Below are 14,415 nucleotides of genomic sequence, written 5' to 3'. Positions count from 1 at the left end.
TATTAAAAATGATAATAAAGGTAATGAATAATGTCAGTTGTAGTCATCATGAATTAAGCACCAATCTGTGTACTCCAAATGGATCAACGGGTTTAATCCTCGTATCAACTCCAGTTGGTATTATTTTTTCCCGTTTTACAGACGACAGATACTGAGTCTCAGAGAGGCAGACCCCCCACAGCTGCCCTGCTAACAAGTGGCAGAGATGATTCCAGGCAAATCAGCCTCCAAGTTTCCACTGTTGCCCACCATAGTAGTGCTTTCCTAATTGCTAATTGTTAACAGAGAGGACTTATTATATTTCTGGGTGAATTCAGAAGTGTTTTTGTGGAGACAAAGGCATACATGTAATTGTTGTTTTCCTAATCTGTATTTTTTTCTATGATCAGGAATATTTTATTCAAACAGACACTTACTATATTGCCTGGGACAGAAAATGGTGAGAGGTGGAGATTTCTGTGTTGCCGGTGATAGTCCGGAGATTGTACTTACTCTGTCATAGCCATTCAATTAACAAATGCCTCCTGTGTTTAAGGTGCTTGGGATGAAAGTAAATAATACAAGGATTCTATTGTTTGTGTCCGATAAGGTTGCGTTCATTCACGGTGCTGGAGTCGACATGAAAGGATAGATAATAAACATGAAAATGCAAAATAAGATTCTGTTAGAGAGTGACAAGTGCTCTGAGGAAAACAAAATGGGTCGTTTGAGGTGGGTTTCTTTAGAAATTTCAGCCAGGGAAGACCTCACAGAGGCTGTGGCATTTGAGCCAAAATCTTCACCAAGCTTAGATCCAGAAAAAGAGCATTTCAGGTAGAGGGGAGGGCGTGTAGGAAGCCCTGGCACAAGAATACAGTTAGTCTGTGTGAGGAACAGAAAGAAAGCCAGTCAGACAGTGCTTGATAGGAAAGGATGAAGAATTCCGTGAGATGGAGCCGGGGATGTAATGGGTTAGTATGTGGGATGAGGTCAGCTTGAAATGTCTTTGGAGAGGACATCAGAGTTTAGTAGATCTGGAGCTCAGGGAGGACGTCAGCACTAAAATACAAATATGGTATCAAACTCCTGATGGTGTTTCTCTTATTTATTTTTTATAAAGATTTTAATTGTATTTTTTTTTAGAAAGAGGGGAAGGGAAGGAAAAAGAGAAGGACAGAAACATCAATGTTTGGTTGCTCCTCACATGTCCTCTACTGGGGACCTGGCCTGAAACCCAGGAATATGCCCTGACTGGGAATCAAACCGGCAACCCTTTGGTTTGCAAGCCCACACTCAACCCACTGAGCTATACCACCCAAGGCTCCTGATGGTATTTAAAGCCAGAGGCCTGGATGAAAGGTTACCTAGAGGGAAAGTGAAAATGAGATGAGAAAGGGAACAAAATCCAGCCTTGAGTGCTTCTCCAGTTAGAGGTCAGGCAGTGAGGAGGAGCCAGAATAAGAGACTGAGAAGGACCAGTTTCTGGGGTAGGAGAACACAAGGTGAGGTACCTTATCAAGCCAAGAGCAGGTAAAGAACTATTTCTAGAAGGAGGAGGTGCCAGTCCTGTCACATACTGTGGAGACGTGAATGAAGGAAGATGAGCAGAGTCCTGTTTGCTTTGTTAGGACTGAGTCATCTCAGGGGAGATGGATGAAACCTGACTTAGTGGGACAGAGAAAGAGTAGGAGAGGAGCAAGGACAAACAATGGCTGTGACAATTCTGAGTTTTATTTTGAAAGGGAGTAGAGAACTGTGGGAGGGTTTTGTTATTATCTAGAGAGGTAACAGTAACGTATGTCTGTGTGCCAGGGAGAAGGATCCATTTCATATGGAGAAAGTAATGATGCATGAGAAAGAGTAAACAGTTGCTGTAACGGTAGAGACACATGCATGTTGGGGGTGGCTGCTACTGCCGTCCAGTGGGTAGAGGCCAGGGATGCTGCTGAACATCCCACAGTGCACAAAATGGCCACTCACAAAAAAGAGTGATCTGACTCAAAATACCAGTAGTGTCATTTTGGAAACCCTGATCCAGGGCATGAGTGGCTGAGGCGGAGAAGAGGAGAAGATTGGAGACGAGATCAGGAACTGAGAGATGGAGGTGGGAAATGAGTTAAGCAATTCTGAAGTAGCCCAGAATGACAGGAAGAATGATGGCAGGCACAGGGGTGCTGAGAAAGACAGTCGGCAAGGTGCAAGAGTTTTCAGTAACTGAAGGGTAGTGACTAGGGCATTGGGAGATGATTGATTATAGAAGGAGAGGCAGATGATACAATCTGATGTCATGCCCTTCAGAGGAGTCAGAATTTTGAAGCAGAAAGTGGAAGAAACGGTATGTAGGTGCCAGTAGGGAGCACCTTATTGTCCTAAAGTTCCTGGCATGTGGAAGAGAAAAAAAGCTTCTTCATGACTGAACTACAGGGGATACCCAGGACTCAGAAAAAGAAACTGGAGGGAACTTGAGGAGTCATAGTTACACATTTTTTTCAAAATATCTGTATTTAAACATTAAACAAAAGTGATGCAGCATTTCCTGACTCATTACAAGTTCAGTGGAGACCAAGGTATAATATAGAGCAGAACACTAATGTCTTTGGAAGACTATATTAGAGACTGATTATTCTTTCCAAGATGATGGTTTCTGACACCTCTGGTTGAGCCCTTTGGTTCAAGTGTTGTATAGAACCATGGTTCTCAAAGTGTGGTCCCCAAACCAGCAGCACCAGCATCACCTGGGAATTCACCAGATATATATTCTTGAGCTTCACCCCTGCTATATTGAATCAGAAACTGTGGGGATAGGTCCAGCAATCTATGCTTTAACAAGGTCACCAGATGATTCTGTTGTACACTGAAGTTTGAAAACTACTGATATAAAAGTAAAAATCTGTGGCTGATTAAAGAGAAGAAACTAGTATTTATTGAGTACCTACTATAATGTAAAGCTTTGTATACCTAATATCATTTAATCTTGGTAAGTTCCCAGGGACACAGGTATTGGGTATTGTAATCTCACGTTTTTATTGTAGTAAAATATATACCTACATACCTATATCTATATTTATACTATATGTGTAATGAACTTTCTATTTGAACCAATGTTAAGTGAACAGTTTAGTGGTTTAATTGCACTCACAATGTTGTTGAATGTGACCATCACCACTGTCCATCTCCAAAATTTTTCCTCACCACAAACAGAAAACACATTAGTTGTGTAACACATTACCTCCTACCCCTATCCCAAGGTAATTTGTAATCTACTTTTTGTGTACATATAAATGTTTCTACTTAATATAAGCGAAATCATACAATATTTGTCCTTTTGTGTCTGGCTTATTTGACTTAGCATATTTTCAAAGTTCATCCATGTTGTAGCAGGTGTAAGAATTTCCTTCCTTTTATGGCTAAATAATATTCCATTATATGTATATATATAATATTCATCTGTTAATGAACATGACTATTGAAAATGATGCTGCAATAAATATTGGCCTACAGATTATCTGTTTGAGTTCCTGTTTTTTATACATTTGTGTTATCCCATTTTTTAAATGATAAATTAAGGTTCAGACCAAGCAAAGTGGCCAAAGCTAGGAATTAGAACAACCAGACCGGTTTGATGCCGAATCTCCTCCCACCAGACCCCACTGTCCAAGAGCGTCGGTCCTATCTACTGGCTTTACTGGGTTATCTGTTACTCTGCACATGTGTGTGTGTTCCTGATTGTTCTTTTTTCTTTCTTCCTTGAAGGATACTGGTTCCACAAATGTTTCCAGGAAAACCTTGCCAGAAATATGCCGAATTAACCAGTCCCGGGTGGAACAATGGATGGCAGTGACAATTGGAAGTACTGAACATGAAGTGGCTAAGAGGTGGCTCTGTCAGATCATTATAAACCACTGTTATTTAATTCTGAAGCCCTGGTCATTTTACCTTAGACATAAGAGAGAGGGCTTGGCTTTGTTGTGAAGGCGTTTGCATTTCCTGGGATTCCCTTCAGCCGTCTCTTAGTCTGAAGAAGTCATTGACTTACTCATTGATTCATTGTTCACCTTAACAGAAGTATAGAGGGTGGGGCAAGAGTAGGTTTACAGTTGTGAGTATGGAAAATAGTACAATAATTAATAAATAATACTACAAAAATGAACTCTGTTTTGCATACTCACAACTGTAAGCCTACTTTTGCCCCACCCGGTATTGAGAACATATCATATTCCAGGCACCTTGGTAGGTGAGGGAGACATAGGAGAGAATCAGAAATGCTTTCTGACTCTCAAAATCTTCCCTAAAGTGAACTTTTAAAAATATCTTCATAGTTTATTCTCTGGAGATCCATAATTTCTGGTTTCAGAAGGGTGGACTTTATTTATGTCTAGGTGACTTGACCAAATCAGCTAGGAAGGCTGTTGGTGAGACTCAGCAGTCACACGTACAAAGCATAACCAGCATTCGGAGGACTCTTAGCAGAACAGTTATTTTCATTATTAACGGTTGCACATCATCAGTTATCTTCAGACATGAGATAAGAGGAGGCAAGCGTTACAGTATGTTCTGACTTAATCCTTATGTTATTACTTTTGCAGTGAAATTAGAATGATATTTTCATCTCCTGCTTGTCTGACTGCAAGTTTTTTAAAGAAAAGGTAATATTTACATGAGATTTACCTTCATTTAAAGCACTGGGGAATATTTTAAATGAAGTCAGCCAGTTCAATTTGTGAATTCTGCTATCTACAAACCAAAAGCCCAACACAAAACTCCATGGGTTGTTACAGAATTCTTCCATATTGTAACATAGCGATATATCACACCACTATTAAGTTGTAATACCTAATTCACATTGTTCACTTCCTCCATTCTGCCCTCCTTTATTCTCTGACTTGGAGGAATGGTGGTTTTTTCCTGGATCTTTGTTTCTATGGGTATCATTTCATTGCCCTAGTACTTAAGAGTCCAAGGCTGTCCTTTGCAGTTCTTATTGTGGTGGAATCAATAAGGAAAACAGACCCTATTTATCTTTAGTCTCACTACTACAGAGGAAAATGTAACTTCTGTTTGGTTTAAGAGTTGGTATAACCCAGTAGCTTAAACAATTCTTTTGCATAATGTTCAACATATGGTCTTATATTTCTTCCCCTCCTTCTATACTCATCAGTACTGTGGCTAAGAACCATTAAAAGACAAATTGAAGCATGTTAAACATTTTAAGAGTTTATTTGAGCAAATGTTGATTCAAATGGGATAGTGCCAAACTGGAAGTGGTTGGGTGCACTCTACTGACAGGAGCCAGGGAAGATTGATGTAGTGATAGCGCAGAAGCAAAGAAAGGGAATTATTTGATTGGCTATAGCTTTAAGCATAAGAATTTGAACAGTTGGCTATTTGTGACTGTTGTCTTTAGGTTTTGATGTCATAACTTTGAAGCATTTACAATTAGATTTGTGTGGGCCTCCGTGGCATTAGAGCCTCCACAGTCTAAAGATTTCCTTGTTTAATTAATTTAACAGTATAGAAAGGAGAAGATGGGGAGACAGCAGCATGTAGGGGCCCTTAGGCTGCCTTCTGCCTTCTCTGGAGGCTGGTTCCCTGCTGGTCAATCTGCAGCCCTTATAACTCACTTCAGTCCTTGCTAGGTCAGGTCCCTCCCCTTGTTGAGCTGGCTTCAAGCTGGCTTATTGGTTCAGGTGATACACATCTTGTAACCAACCCCTCCGGGCCACTAGGTGATGCTGGCTTAATCCCTGTTGCAGCTGTTCTTTACCCTACACAACCCACAGTTATCGTATTTTTTAAAATTTTTTCAATCGTTTACACTCAATATTGTTTTGTATTATTGTCCCATTGATTCCTAAGCCAGATGCATTCTCAGCCACTCCAACAACTTAATCTGGGAGCCAGAGAAGCCCAGGGAAGTTCACTGTCATGGCTTCCCGCCGGTAGTTCATTTTGACTCCTTCTAGAGCTCAAAAAAGCATCCCTATTCACGCCTGCATATCTTGGACAAAGGCAGGAGAAGAGAAATAGGGACACTGCTTCCCTCTGCCGTTTCTCCCAGTTGCTGTCCTCTTTTTGCCATCTTTCCAGGCTGGAACTGAGGGCTCTACCACACAGAGTACCTTCTTTCTTTTCTACTCTAGTCTCTTTCTACACTAAGAATATCATCTTTTAAAGTAGAAATGTATCCTCACAGGAGTGATGAACCTCAAGGTGTGGTTTTAAAACGTCAAAGGCTGGAAAAGGGAATATATTTAACAATATATTCTTTTATTTAGTGCTTGCATAATATTCTAGCCCTGGGGTTACTAGTTGGCTAATTCAGAAATTATAAAGTATTTTTTGATAGAACATTATAAAGACAAATTGTTTGGCAGAATGCACATTTCTAAGATATCACCAACACAACCCAGGGAAGCACAGAAACACACCTATACAAAGCTTTAACTGTTTCTGAGAGGGAAGGCCAGGTTGGAATTTATTGAGAATTGGCAGTTTGGGCCCTGGCTGGTGTGGCTCAGTGGCCTGTGAACCAAAGAATCGCCAGTTTGATTCCCAGTCAGGGCACATGCCTGGGTTGTGGGCCAGGTCCTCAGTAGGGGTGTGTGAAAGGCAGCCACACATTGATATTTCCCTCCCCCTTTCTCCTTAAAATCAATCAATAAATTCTTAAAAAAAAAAGAATTGGCCATTTGGCTTAAGGCACATTTTTTAATATGGGAAAGGGAGGTTAGGGCTTGATTGACTGGGAAAAGATACTAAAATCCTGGATGAATGGAAACAGCAAGGATATGATTTGTGAGGCAAGAGAGTCAAAGAGTTGGCATAAACTGTTGATGCTTTTCATTGAAGAGTTAATGGGTCTTTTCAGGATGTTCCCATAATGAACAATCAAACCATTTGCTTGAGCAAGTGTCTCTTGGAATAGTAAAGTCATGCTAATGAGACAGTGGAATCCCACAGTAATGTAAATGTACATGGTAAGGAATGTGTAGGGGTACTGGAGGGGGGGAGTCTGTAGTTTCAGTTCTTTGTGTGCCAGATGAGAGTGGGGGTAAATGCTTTCAGTTCTCGGGCCCAGCATACAAAATTCTGCTGTTATCGCAGCTGCTCTGGAGGTAGTATATTGTTACTCTCTTATAGCAGGACATAAATTTCATGTGTTTTTGTGCCAAGTAAATTGATTATTTTGAAAGGCAAGCTTTAAGAAGAAAGTTTATATCTGACATGTAATAAAAGAAAACTAAATAATGACATAATATAGTATAGACATGTTCCTTTCCATTTATTTATGTGGTTTTTTGCATTTCTTCTATTCAAAGAGAATCTGGAAAAATAAATTCCATTGATGTGGACTTACAAATGGCAAGTGATACCTTCCAGAAGTTAACAAAAAAGGAATGGATTTCATTCATGGTAATAGTCAATATTTACTTGAAAAACAGAGTAATAGAATTTCCTTACAGAAACCAATATGATTGTACTTTAATTTTGTTGGGAACTGAGTCAGGGGACCTGATCGGCAGGGCCTAGTGTTCACTTTGTGGTTGCTGTATTTCAGACACTGTATTAGTGAGACCAGAAACGCTGGCTTTCGAGGCTGCCCGTCACTATCAGAGCCAATAAGCAGAGACAGGGATTGAATATCTATGTGCACTTTATTAAGATGCCCAGAGATCTGAGAAGATGGCAGGTTATGTACCCTAACAGACCATCTTAAACTCCATTTCAAACTGACCCTTTTTATAAGGAGAAGAAAAGTGTAGGTAAGGGGTTTGGAATTCAGGGAAAATTTTAATCAGATAAAAAGCTGCAGCATTCTTTCATTTGTTGATGGGTAATTCTTTATCTGTCTACCTAGGCAGTGAGTGTCTCTCCCTGGAACACAGTGGCTCAGATACCGTCTTGATTATTTGCAGGCCTCCTGCGGCAAACGGGTGAAACTGCTTGTGGTTTCCCAGAGTCAGAGTGGGTCACACCTCCAGTTCCTGAATCAATAGCTTTTTTTTACATGCATTAATTACTAAGCTTATTGACTATTAACTAAAACTGAAATTTCCCAACTCTTGAGCCCCCCATCATTAGGTGCTGGCTCTTATTTTATTTTTTGAGCACTTAAATGTACAAATGACAATATTTTTATTTTCAAGATGAGAAAACTAATGCTTGAGAGGTGAATAACTTCTAGCATAGCATGAAAAGGTTTGGGAAGCAGGATAACAAAATCCTTTGTCCTTTATAATCTTTGGGTCACACTTTACTTATCTATGTAAATTGAGTTCATCTTTAAGGTCTATTCCAATTTAGTACTTTGTGGTTGTGGGTGGTGTTGGAAGTTAAACTTTCTCTCTACCAATTTAGGTTCAGTGTGTTTGGGGGCTTGAGAACTGAATAGACAGATTAACAGGACCACAGAAAACAAGCTTTATTCCCATGCATGCAGAAACATTTGGATGAAAAGTTTCCATGAATAGCTAGGGATGAGGGCTTATATACCAACTTAATAGGGAAAAAAAAAGAGGGGAGAAAGAGAAAACAAAAGGAGTTTGGGGGGAGACAAATGGGCTTCTGGGGGGGACAAATGGAAGATTTGACAGCGTGTGATACTGTTTGTTTATGCAATTTCTCATCCACATACAATTGAAGCTTGGGGTTTATGGCTGCTTTACACTTGGAAGCCTTCAGTCAGATAAGAGAAGCTCTGAAGGCTTCTTTCTGCATCAGCCATATCTCAAATGTCTTCGGTTTAAAGTTATCTTTGTATCATTATGAGTCCCTACATTTGAAGGGAAAAGAAGAGGGTGTTCCTTCATGTGTAGTGGACACTACCTTTTTATTTTCAAGATGAAGAATAGTAGAGTTTATCAAATGTATTTTAAAAACAATTTTTTAGGTGATGGATACAAGAGATAGCTTGGAGTGCTATATTCCCAGTGTGTGTTCCAAAGAACATTAGTTACACAGAATGCTCCAAGAGAAAGCATTCTTAGTGAAACAATTTGAAAACTTAGTTTCATTGGCCAGGGCCCTACAAATTAGACTGAGAAAAGACAGGTTAATAGGTGAAAAACAAACAGAAGTTTGCTCATGGGTGCATCCTTCATATACACTTAATGATGAGAAATTTAAAGGCACAGTTAGAACTCTGGCTTATATGATATCTTAGTACAATAATTTTGTAGAGAAGTGACAAGACAGAGGAAAAAGACTTTGATCTTCTGGAGGCACCAAATTGTGGAAATGCAAATATACGGGGAAACTGATGGTAGAAAAGGGTTAGTGAGGCGTGTTTATGTGGACTCTTTCTCAGTGCCAGATCATCCAGATCCTGTCTGCTGATGTGGTTGCTATTTCCTTCCCAGTACAGGAAGTTGGGAGCAGGTGGCCATCTTCACAAAAGGAATCTCTATTCTGTTTTCAGGTAGACAGAGGGAAGCCAAAAGCTTGCTTTTTTTTTTTTAACTTGCCTTCAGCTCAAAATGATTGTCATCCCAGAGTGGCATATTTTGGGATGGCATATTCTGCTACCCTTCCCATCTCTGCAGGGGTGACTCAGGCTTCTTTCTAGAATTCTAGGCTCTGGGACCATTAAATCCTTCAGTAGATCTTTTGTGTTTGGTTGGCATAATAGGAAAGAGTGTATATAAAGTCATATGAGAGAATGTAGGGGCGCTGTGCCTGAAAGTATCATATATCACTTTCACTCACATTGCATCAGCTAGAACTCAGTCACATGGACCCACCTACCTGCGGGGAAGGCTGAAAGACAACATCTTTTACGAACTTGGAAGGAAGATAAAACGTGATTGGTGAGGCGAACATATGGCATTTTCTCTGCCATGGTAGATTTTAGGTGAAATAGATCTAGGCAGATCCCTACTCTGCCACTTTCTGACTTGAGCCACCTTCACAAGTCACTCAGTATGACATGTGCACATGATTCACTTTTATTTCCTCATGCACCCCGATATAAAATAGGGCGGATGGCTCTCACACTACTTCAGGGACATCTGAGACTCAAGGAGTGATGAACAACAGGTTTCAGGAAAACTAAAGTAATCATTCCAGTTGGAAAGTGGTGGAATCAAATCCATGGTCCCAGAACTTATCCCAGGCCTTTCTCTGATCGTGTTTCAACGCAGATAATGACATGTCTCAAGGAGAACCTACTCAGAGCTCTTCCACGTGATTCTCCACACCAAGAAGCAGTATCAATTTTCCTTCTGCTCCTACAATGTCCTGTGATGCAAGATTCTAGGAATTCAGAAACTCTGGTGGTTCCATTTGCACAGGTCATTTGTGAAATGAGTGACAGATCTTTGGACATCCTGAGTAAGTCCGATTACTTTCATGTCACTTTATCTGTACCCTCAATAGAGAATCACTGTACGAGGTACATGTTGTAGCAAAGTTTGGATAGAAGATGTCAAAATGCAAAAATATTTGAGAACAGTATATGTGAATTACTGAAAAGATAAATCTAAAACTAGTACACACACTACTGTTATCATAGAAGGCATGTATAATTCTTAGACTTAGACATGGCTTTGATGTCAGAGTTTTAATAACCAGAGGATCCAGTTAAGACAATCCATTTGAAACCTTCTTGCTCATGTTGTTTTAAATAAAACTTTAAACATTTTAAAAAGAGGTGATGAAAAGAAATAACTAAGCTTTGTGTTCCTATTTTTTTATTCACTGCCATAAGATGTCCTTGTACAATTTTAAACTAATATTCAAGATCCAAAGCTTAAAATATACCAATGATATATACTGTGAAGTATCAGCCACCCAGTTCCCTTCCCAGAAAGCCACTATAGAATGTAGTTCCTTGTGCAGCCTTTGAAACTGTGTATTGTTTCATTTTAATGGTAGCATACCATTCATATTATTTAGCAACTTGCTTTTTCCTGTATAACAGTATATCACAGAGAGCATTCTGTTATTAGACCTATGGAACTGCCTTATTCTGTAATATTTAATGGCTGAATAATATTCTATTGGGAGGATATACAATGAATAGCTGTTTCTAAACTTTTGCTATCATAATAATGCTAACATACATTTCTTCATACATATATAAATTACACAGGCGGGGGAAATTCTAGAAAGCAAAATTATTGAGTCAAATTGTATATGCATTTTAAATTTTAAGAGATTTTGCCAAGTGACCCTCCACAGAAGTCTGGGCCACCATTTACATTATAGTCTAAGTAAATTGCACCCCTGGAGTCTGGGCAACATGGCAACCCTGACAGATGTATCAGTTTATGCTCCATGAACAAATATGAGAGCATTAGCCCATGCATTTTTCTACAGTGTTATCAAACTTTGGTATTTTCCAGTATGAAAAACAGAATCTCTTAATTTTAATTTACTTATTGTGAATGAGGTTGTGCTGGTTTTCTTATATCTCAGTTCAATTTGTGTATCATATTCTGAGAACTATCAGTTCTCTCCTCTTGTACTTTTTTCCATTTGTTGTTAGTATTTCTTTTATCTTTAGGAGGTTTTAAACTAGTAAGGCAGCTAGTCCTTTATTAACAATATGCTACAAATTTTTTCTTTACCAATAATATGAGTTACAATTTTTTTCTTTAGGTTATTAAAATTGTTTTTAACTTGTGGTATTTTTTGCCATGCATAATTTTTAAACATTTTTATGAAGCCTACTATATTAATTAACATTTTCCTTTATGGTTTCTGAGTTTGGGTCATACTTCAAAAAGCCTCCCTCACTCTGAAACAAACAAACAAAAAAACATTCCCATGCTCTTACTAGAATTTTTATTGTCTCAATTTTATGTTTAAATCTTTGATCCATATGAAATTTATCTTGATTGATTAATTTTTTTTCTGGATCAATTCCCATCTGTACACAGACATTTATTGAATGATCGGTTTCATTCCCACTAATATGCAGTGGCACCTTGGTTATATATTGAAGTTTCATGTGCATTTGGATCCATGTATAGAATTTGTGCATTTGGGTCATACTACTTTAATTACATTAGATGGACAATATATTTTAACATTTGATAGGTTTGTTTTCTAAGAATTGTCCTTTAAAGGTACAATATCTGGGTGATAATGTCAGTTATATTAAAATATTATTTTCTGATATTATTTAAAAATGTCCATAAATGCCAGGTGTTCATAAAGTGTGAAGACTTAGGTTTTATTTTTTACAGATTAAAATATTTACCTTTGATGACATGGTATATATACGTATGTGTACGTGTGTGTGCATTCACCTATGTATGTTTCCAGACTTTATAAATAACCCATAAAATTTTCAGTTTGAAAATCATGAAATCAATCAAGTAATCAGGCACAAATACCTTTCTTCACAATCTTGAATTTGAGCTTTTAATTCCAATGATACTTAATAATGAAATAAAATGTTATCTGTAACAAGTGTCCAGGATGATAACCTTAGAAAACATATTTTATGGCGTATTCTATCAGAAATGGAAAATATTATCTATTTCTCACATTGAAGAATCAGTAGAAACTGCGGGAGTTTTCTTTGGGGGGATGTGGGGGAGTATATATTTATCATGGCTTATTTTACACCCTTCAGGCCAGTACTGGGCATCTTTGCAAGAATCTACTCTTAACACACTGGTCCAGATGCTTAAATCAGCCATCATTGCTCAGCTGGGTCGTTGGACTACAACAGATCAGAGTAACTGCAATGTAGAAAATCTTCTAGAAATAATGAAAAAAGTGTATAAGGTAAGGGTTCATCTCTAAAGGGATGTATATAGCATTTTAATAAATCAAAATCTCTTAGGTTTCAGCCAGTTGGAGCCTTATTTTATTATATTTTTCACAACAGAAAGAAAATATTTTATTCAGCCCTTAATAATTCAAAATTTTGCTTGTCTTGCTAACTGGATAGACTGGAAAAATATATTATATACTTTATTATTGTATTATTATATTGAATTACATATTATTATATGTAATACAATAATATATTATACATATTAGTGTATATGTAACATAATATGTTATATTATGTATAAAGTATAATATGCATATATAACATAATATTGTATTGTTTTGTACAGTGTCGCATACATATACAATATGCAATACATATTGTATATATACACTATACTATGTTGTATATATACTATATAACATGTCACATTATATAGTATTGTATATAAGATATTACATTACACATCATTATATATTATACATAATATATACTATTATAATAATCATATATATTATATAATATTAGTATAATATATAATTATACTAATATTATATAATATATGCTATTATATATAATTATATGGTGCACAAATACAAGATGGTGCAAAAGTAGGTTTACATTTGTTTGAATGGAAAAAACAATAATTAATAAATAATAAAACAAGGATAAATGCTGTGTTCCACATACCCACAATTGTAAGCCTATTCTTGTCCCATTCTGTACTCAGATGTGAGAGTGATTTAGCATTTTCAATAGAGTACACAGCATAATCTGGAAGTAACCTAAGTTAGACTACTGATAAACTTGATGACTGTTAGAGGTAAAGAGGAGCCAGAGCATTTTAAATAAAACAATAGACTTAAGTTGATAATGTTCAATTAAAAATTAGCTAAATAAGATGCTTTTACAAATATAATTTGCTAAATGGCAATCAAAGCAAATTTCACCACAGAATATCAGTCTCAATAGGAGAAATCATGTACAAGAGTTAGTGCTTTTCAGAAGCACTAATGTATTACTGATATTTCTAAAGTAGTATATTTTTTCTCCTGTTTTATTGAGATATAATTGACGCATAACATTGTGTAAGTTTAAGGTGTGCAGCATGTTGATTTGATACATTTATGTATTACAAAGTGACTACCATCATAGCTTTAGCTAACACTTCTACTACCTCGCATAACTACCATTTCCTTATTGTGGTGATAATACTTAAGAGCTATTCTCTTAGCAACTTTCAAGTATACAGTCAAGTGCAGTTAACTATAGTCACCATGATGTACATTAGATCCCTAGAACTTAATTCATTTAACAACTGGAAGCATGTACACTTTGAAGCCTTGACAGCCATCATTCTGATTTCTGTTTCTATTAGTTCAGCCTTTTAGCTTCTATATATAAGTGAATTCATACAATTTTTGTGTTTCTCTGTCTGCCTTATCTCACTTAACATAATGTCCTTGAGGTCTATCCATGTTGTCGCAAATGTAAGAATTTCCTTCTTTCTCATGGCTAAATAATATTCTATTGTGTGTGTGTGTGTTTATCACATGTTCTTTACCCATTCATCAATCCATGGATGCCTAGGTTGTTTTTCTGTATTGGCTACTATAAACATGGCTGTGATCAACATGAAGTTGCAGATATCTTTCTGGGACAGTGATTTAATTTCTCCCATTCACAGGTTGCCTTTTCATTTTGTTGACTGT

At 37.3% G+C, this 14,415-nt stretch overlaps 1 protein-coding gene across 1 annotated transcript in view; it reads left to right on the top strand.

Moving 5' to 3' along the window:
- The window catches only part of LOC118987060 (probable E3 ubiquitin-protein ligase HERC6), a 63,501-nt gene that overhangs the window by 18,333 nt on the left and 30,753 nt on the right, over positions 1 to 14,415 (top strand). Inside the window, exons 9-13 of the mRNA XM_037046126.1 lie at positions 3,733 to 3,854; positions 4,566 to 4,625; positions 7,299 to 7,392; positions 10,119 to 10,308; positions 12,560 to 12,714. Coding sequence (XP_036902021.1) covers positions 3,733 to 3,854; positions 4,566 to 4,625; positions 7,299 to 7,392; positions 10,119 to 10,308; positions 12,560 to 12,714 — 621 coding nt within the window. The remainder of the gene's footprint in view (positions 1 to 3,732; positions 3,855 to 4,565; positions 4,626 to 7,298; positions 7,393 to 10,118; positions 10,309 to 12,559; positions 12,715 to 14,415) is intronic.

This window comes from Sturnira hondurensis, unplaced genomic scaffold (genome assembly GCF_014824575.4).
Source record: "Sturnira hondurensis isolate 20B ecotype Veracruz unplaced genomic scaffold, ASM1482457v3 Scaffold0004998, whole genome shotgun sequence".
NCBI lineage: Eukaryota > Metazoa > Chordata > Mammalia > Chiroptera > Phyllostomidae > Sturnira > Sturnira hondurensis.
This window is presented reverse-complemented; position numbering and strand designations above follow the sequence as displayed.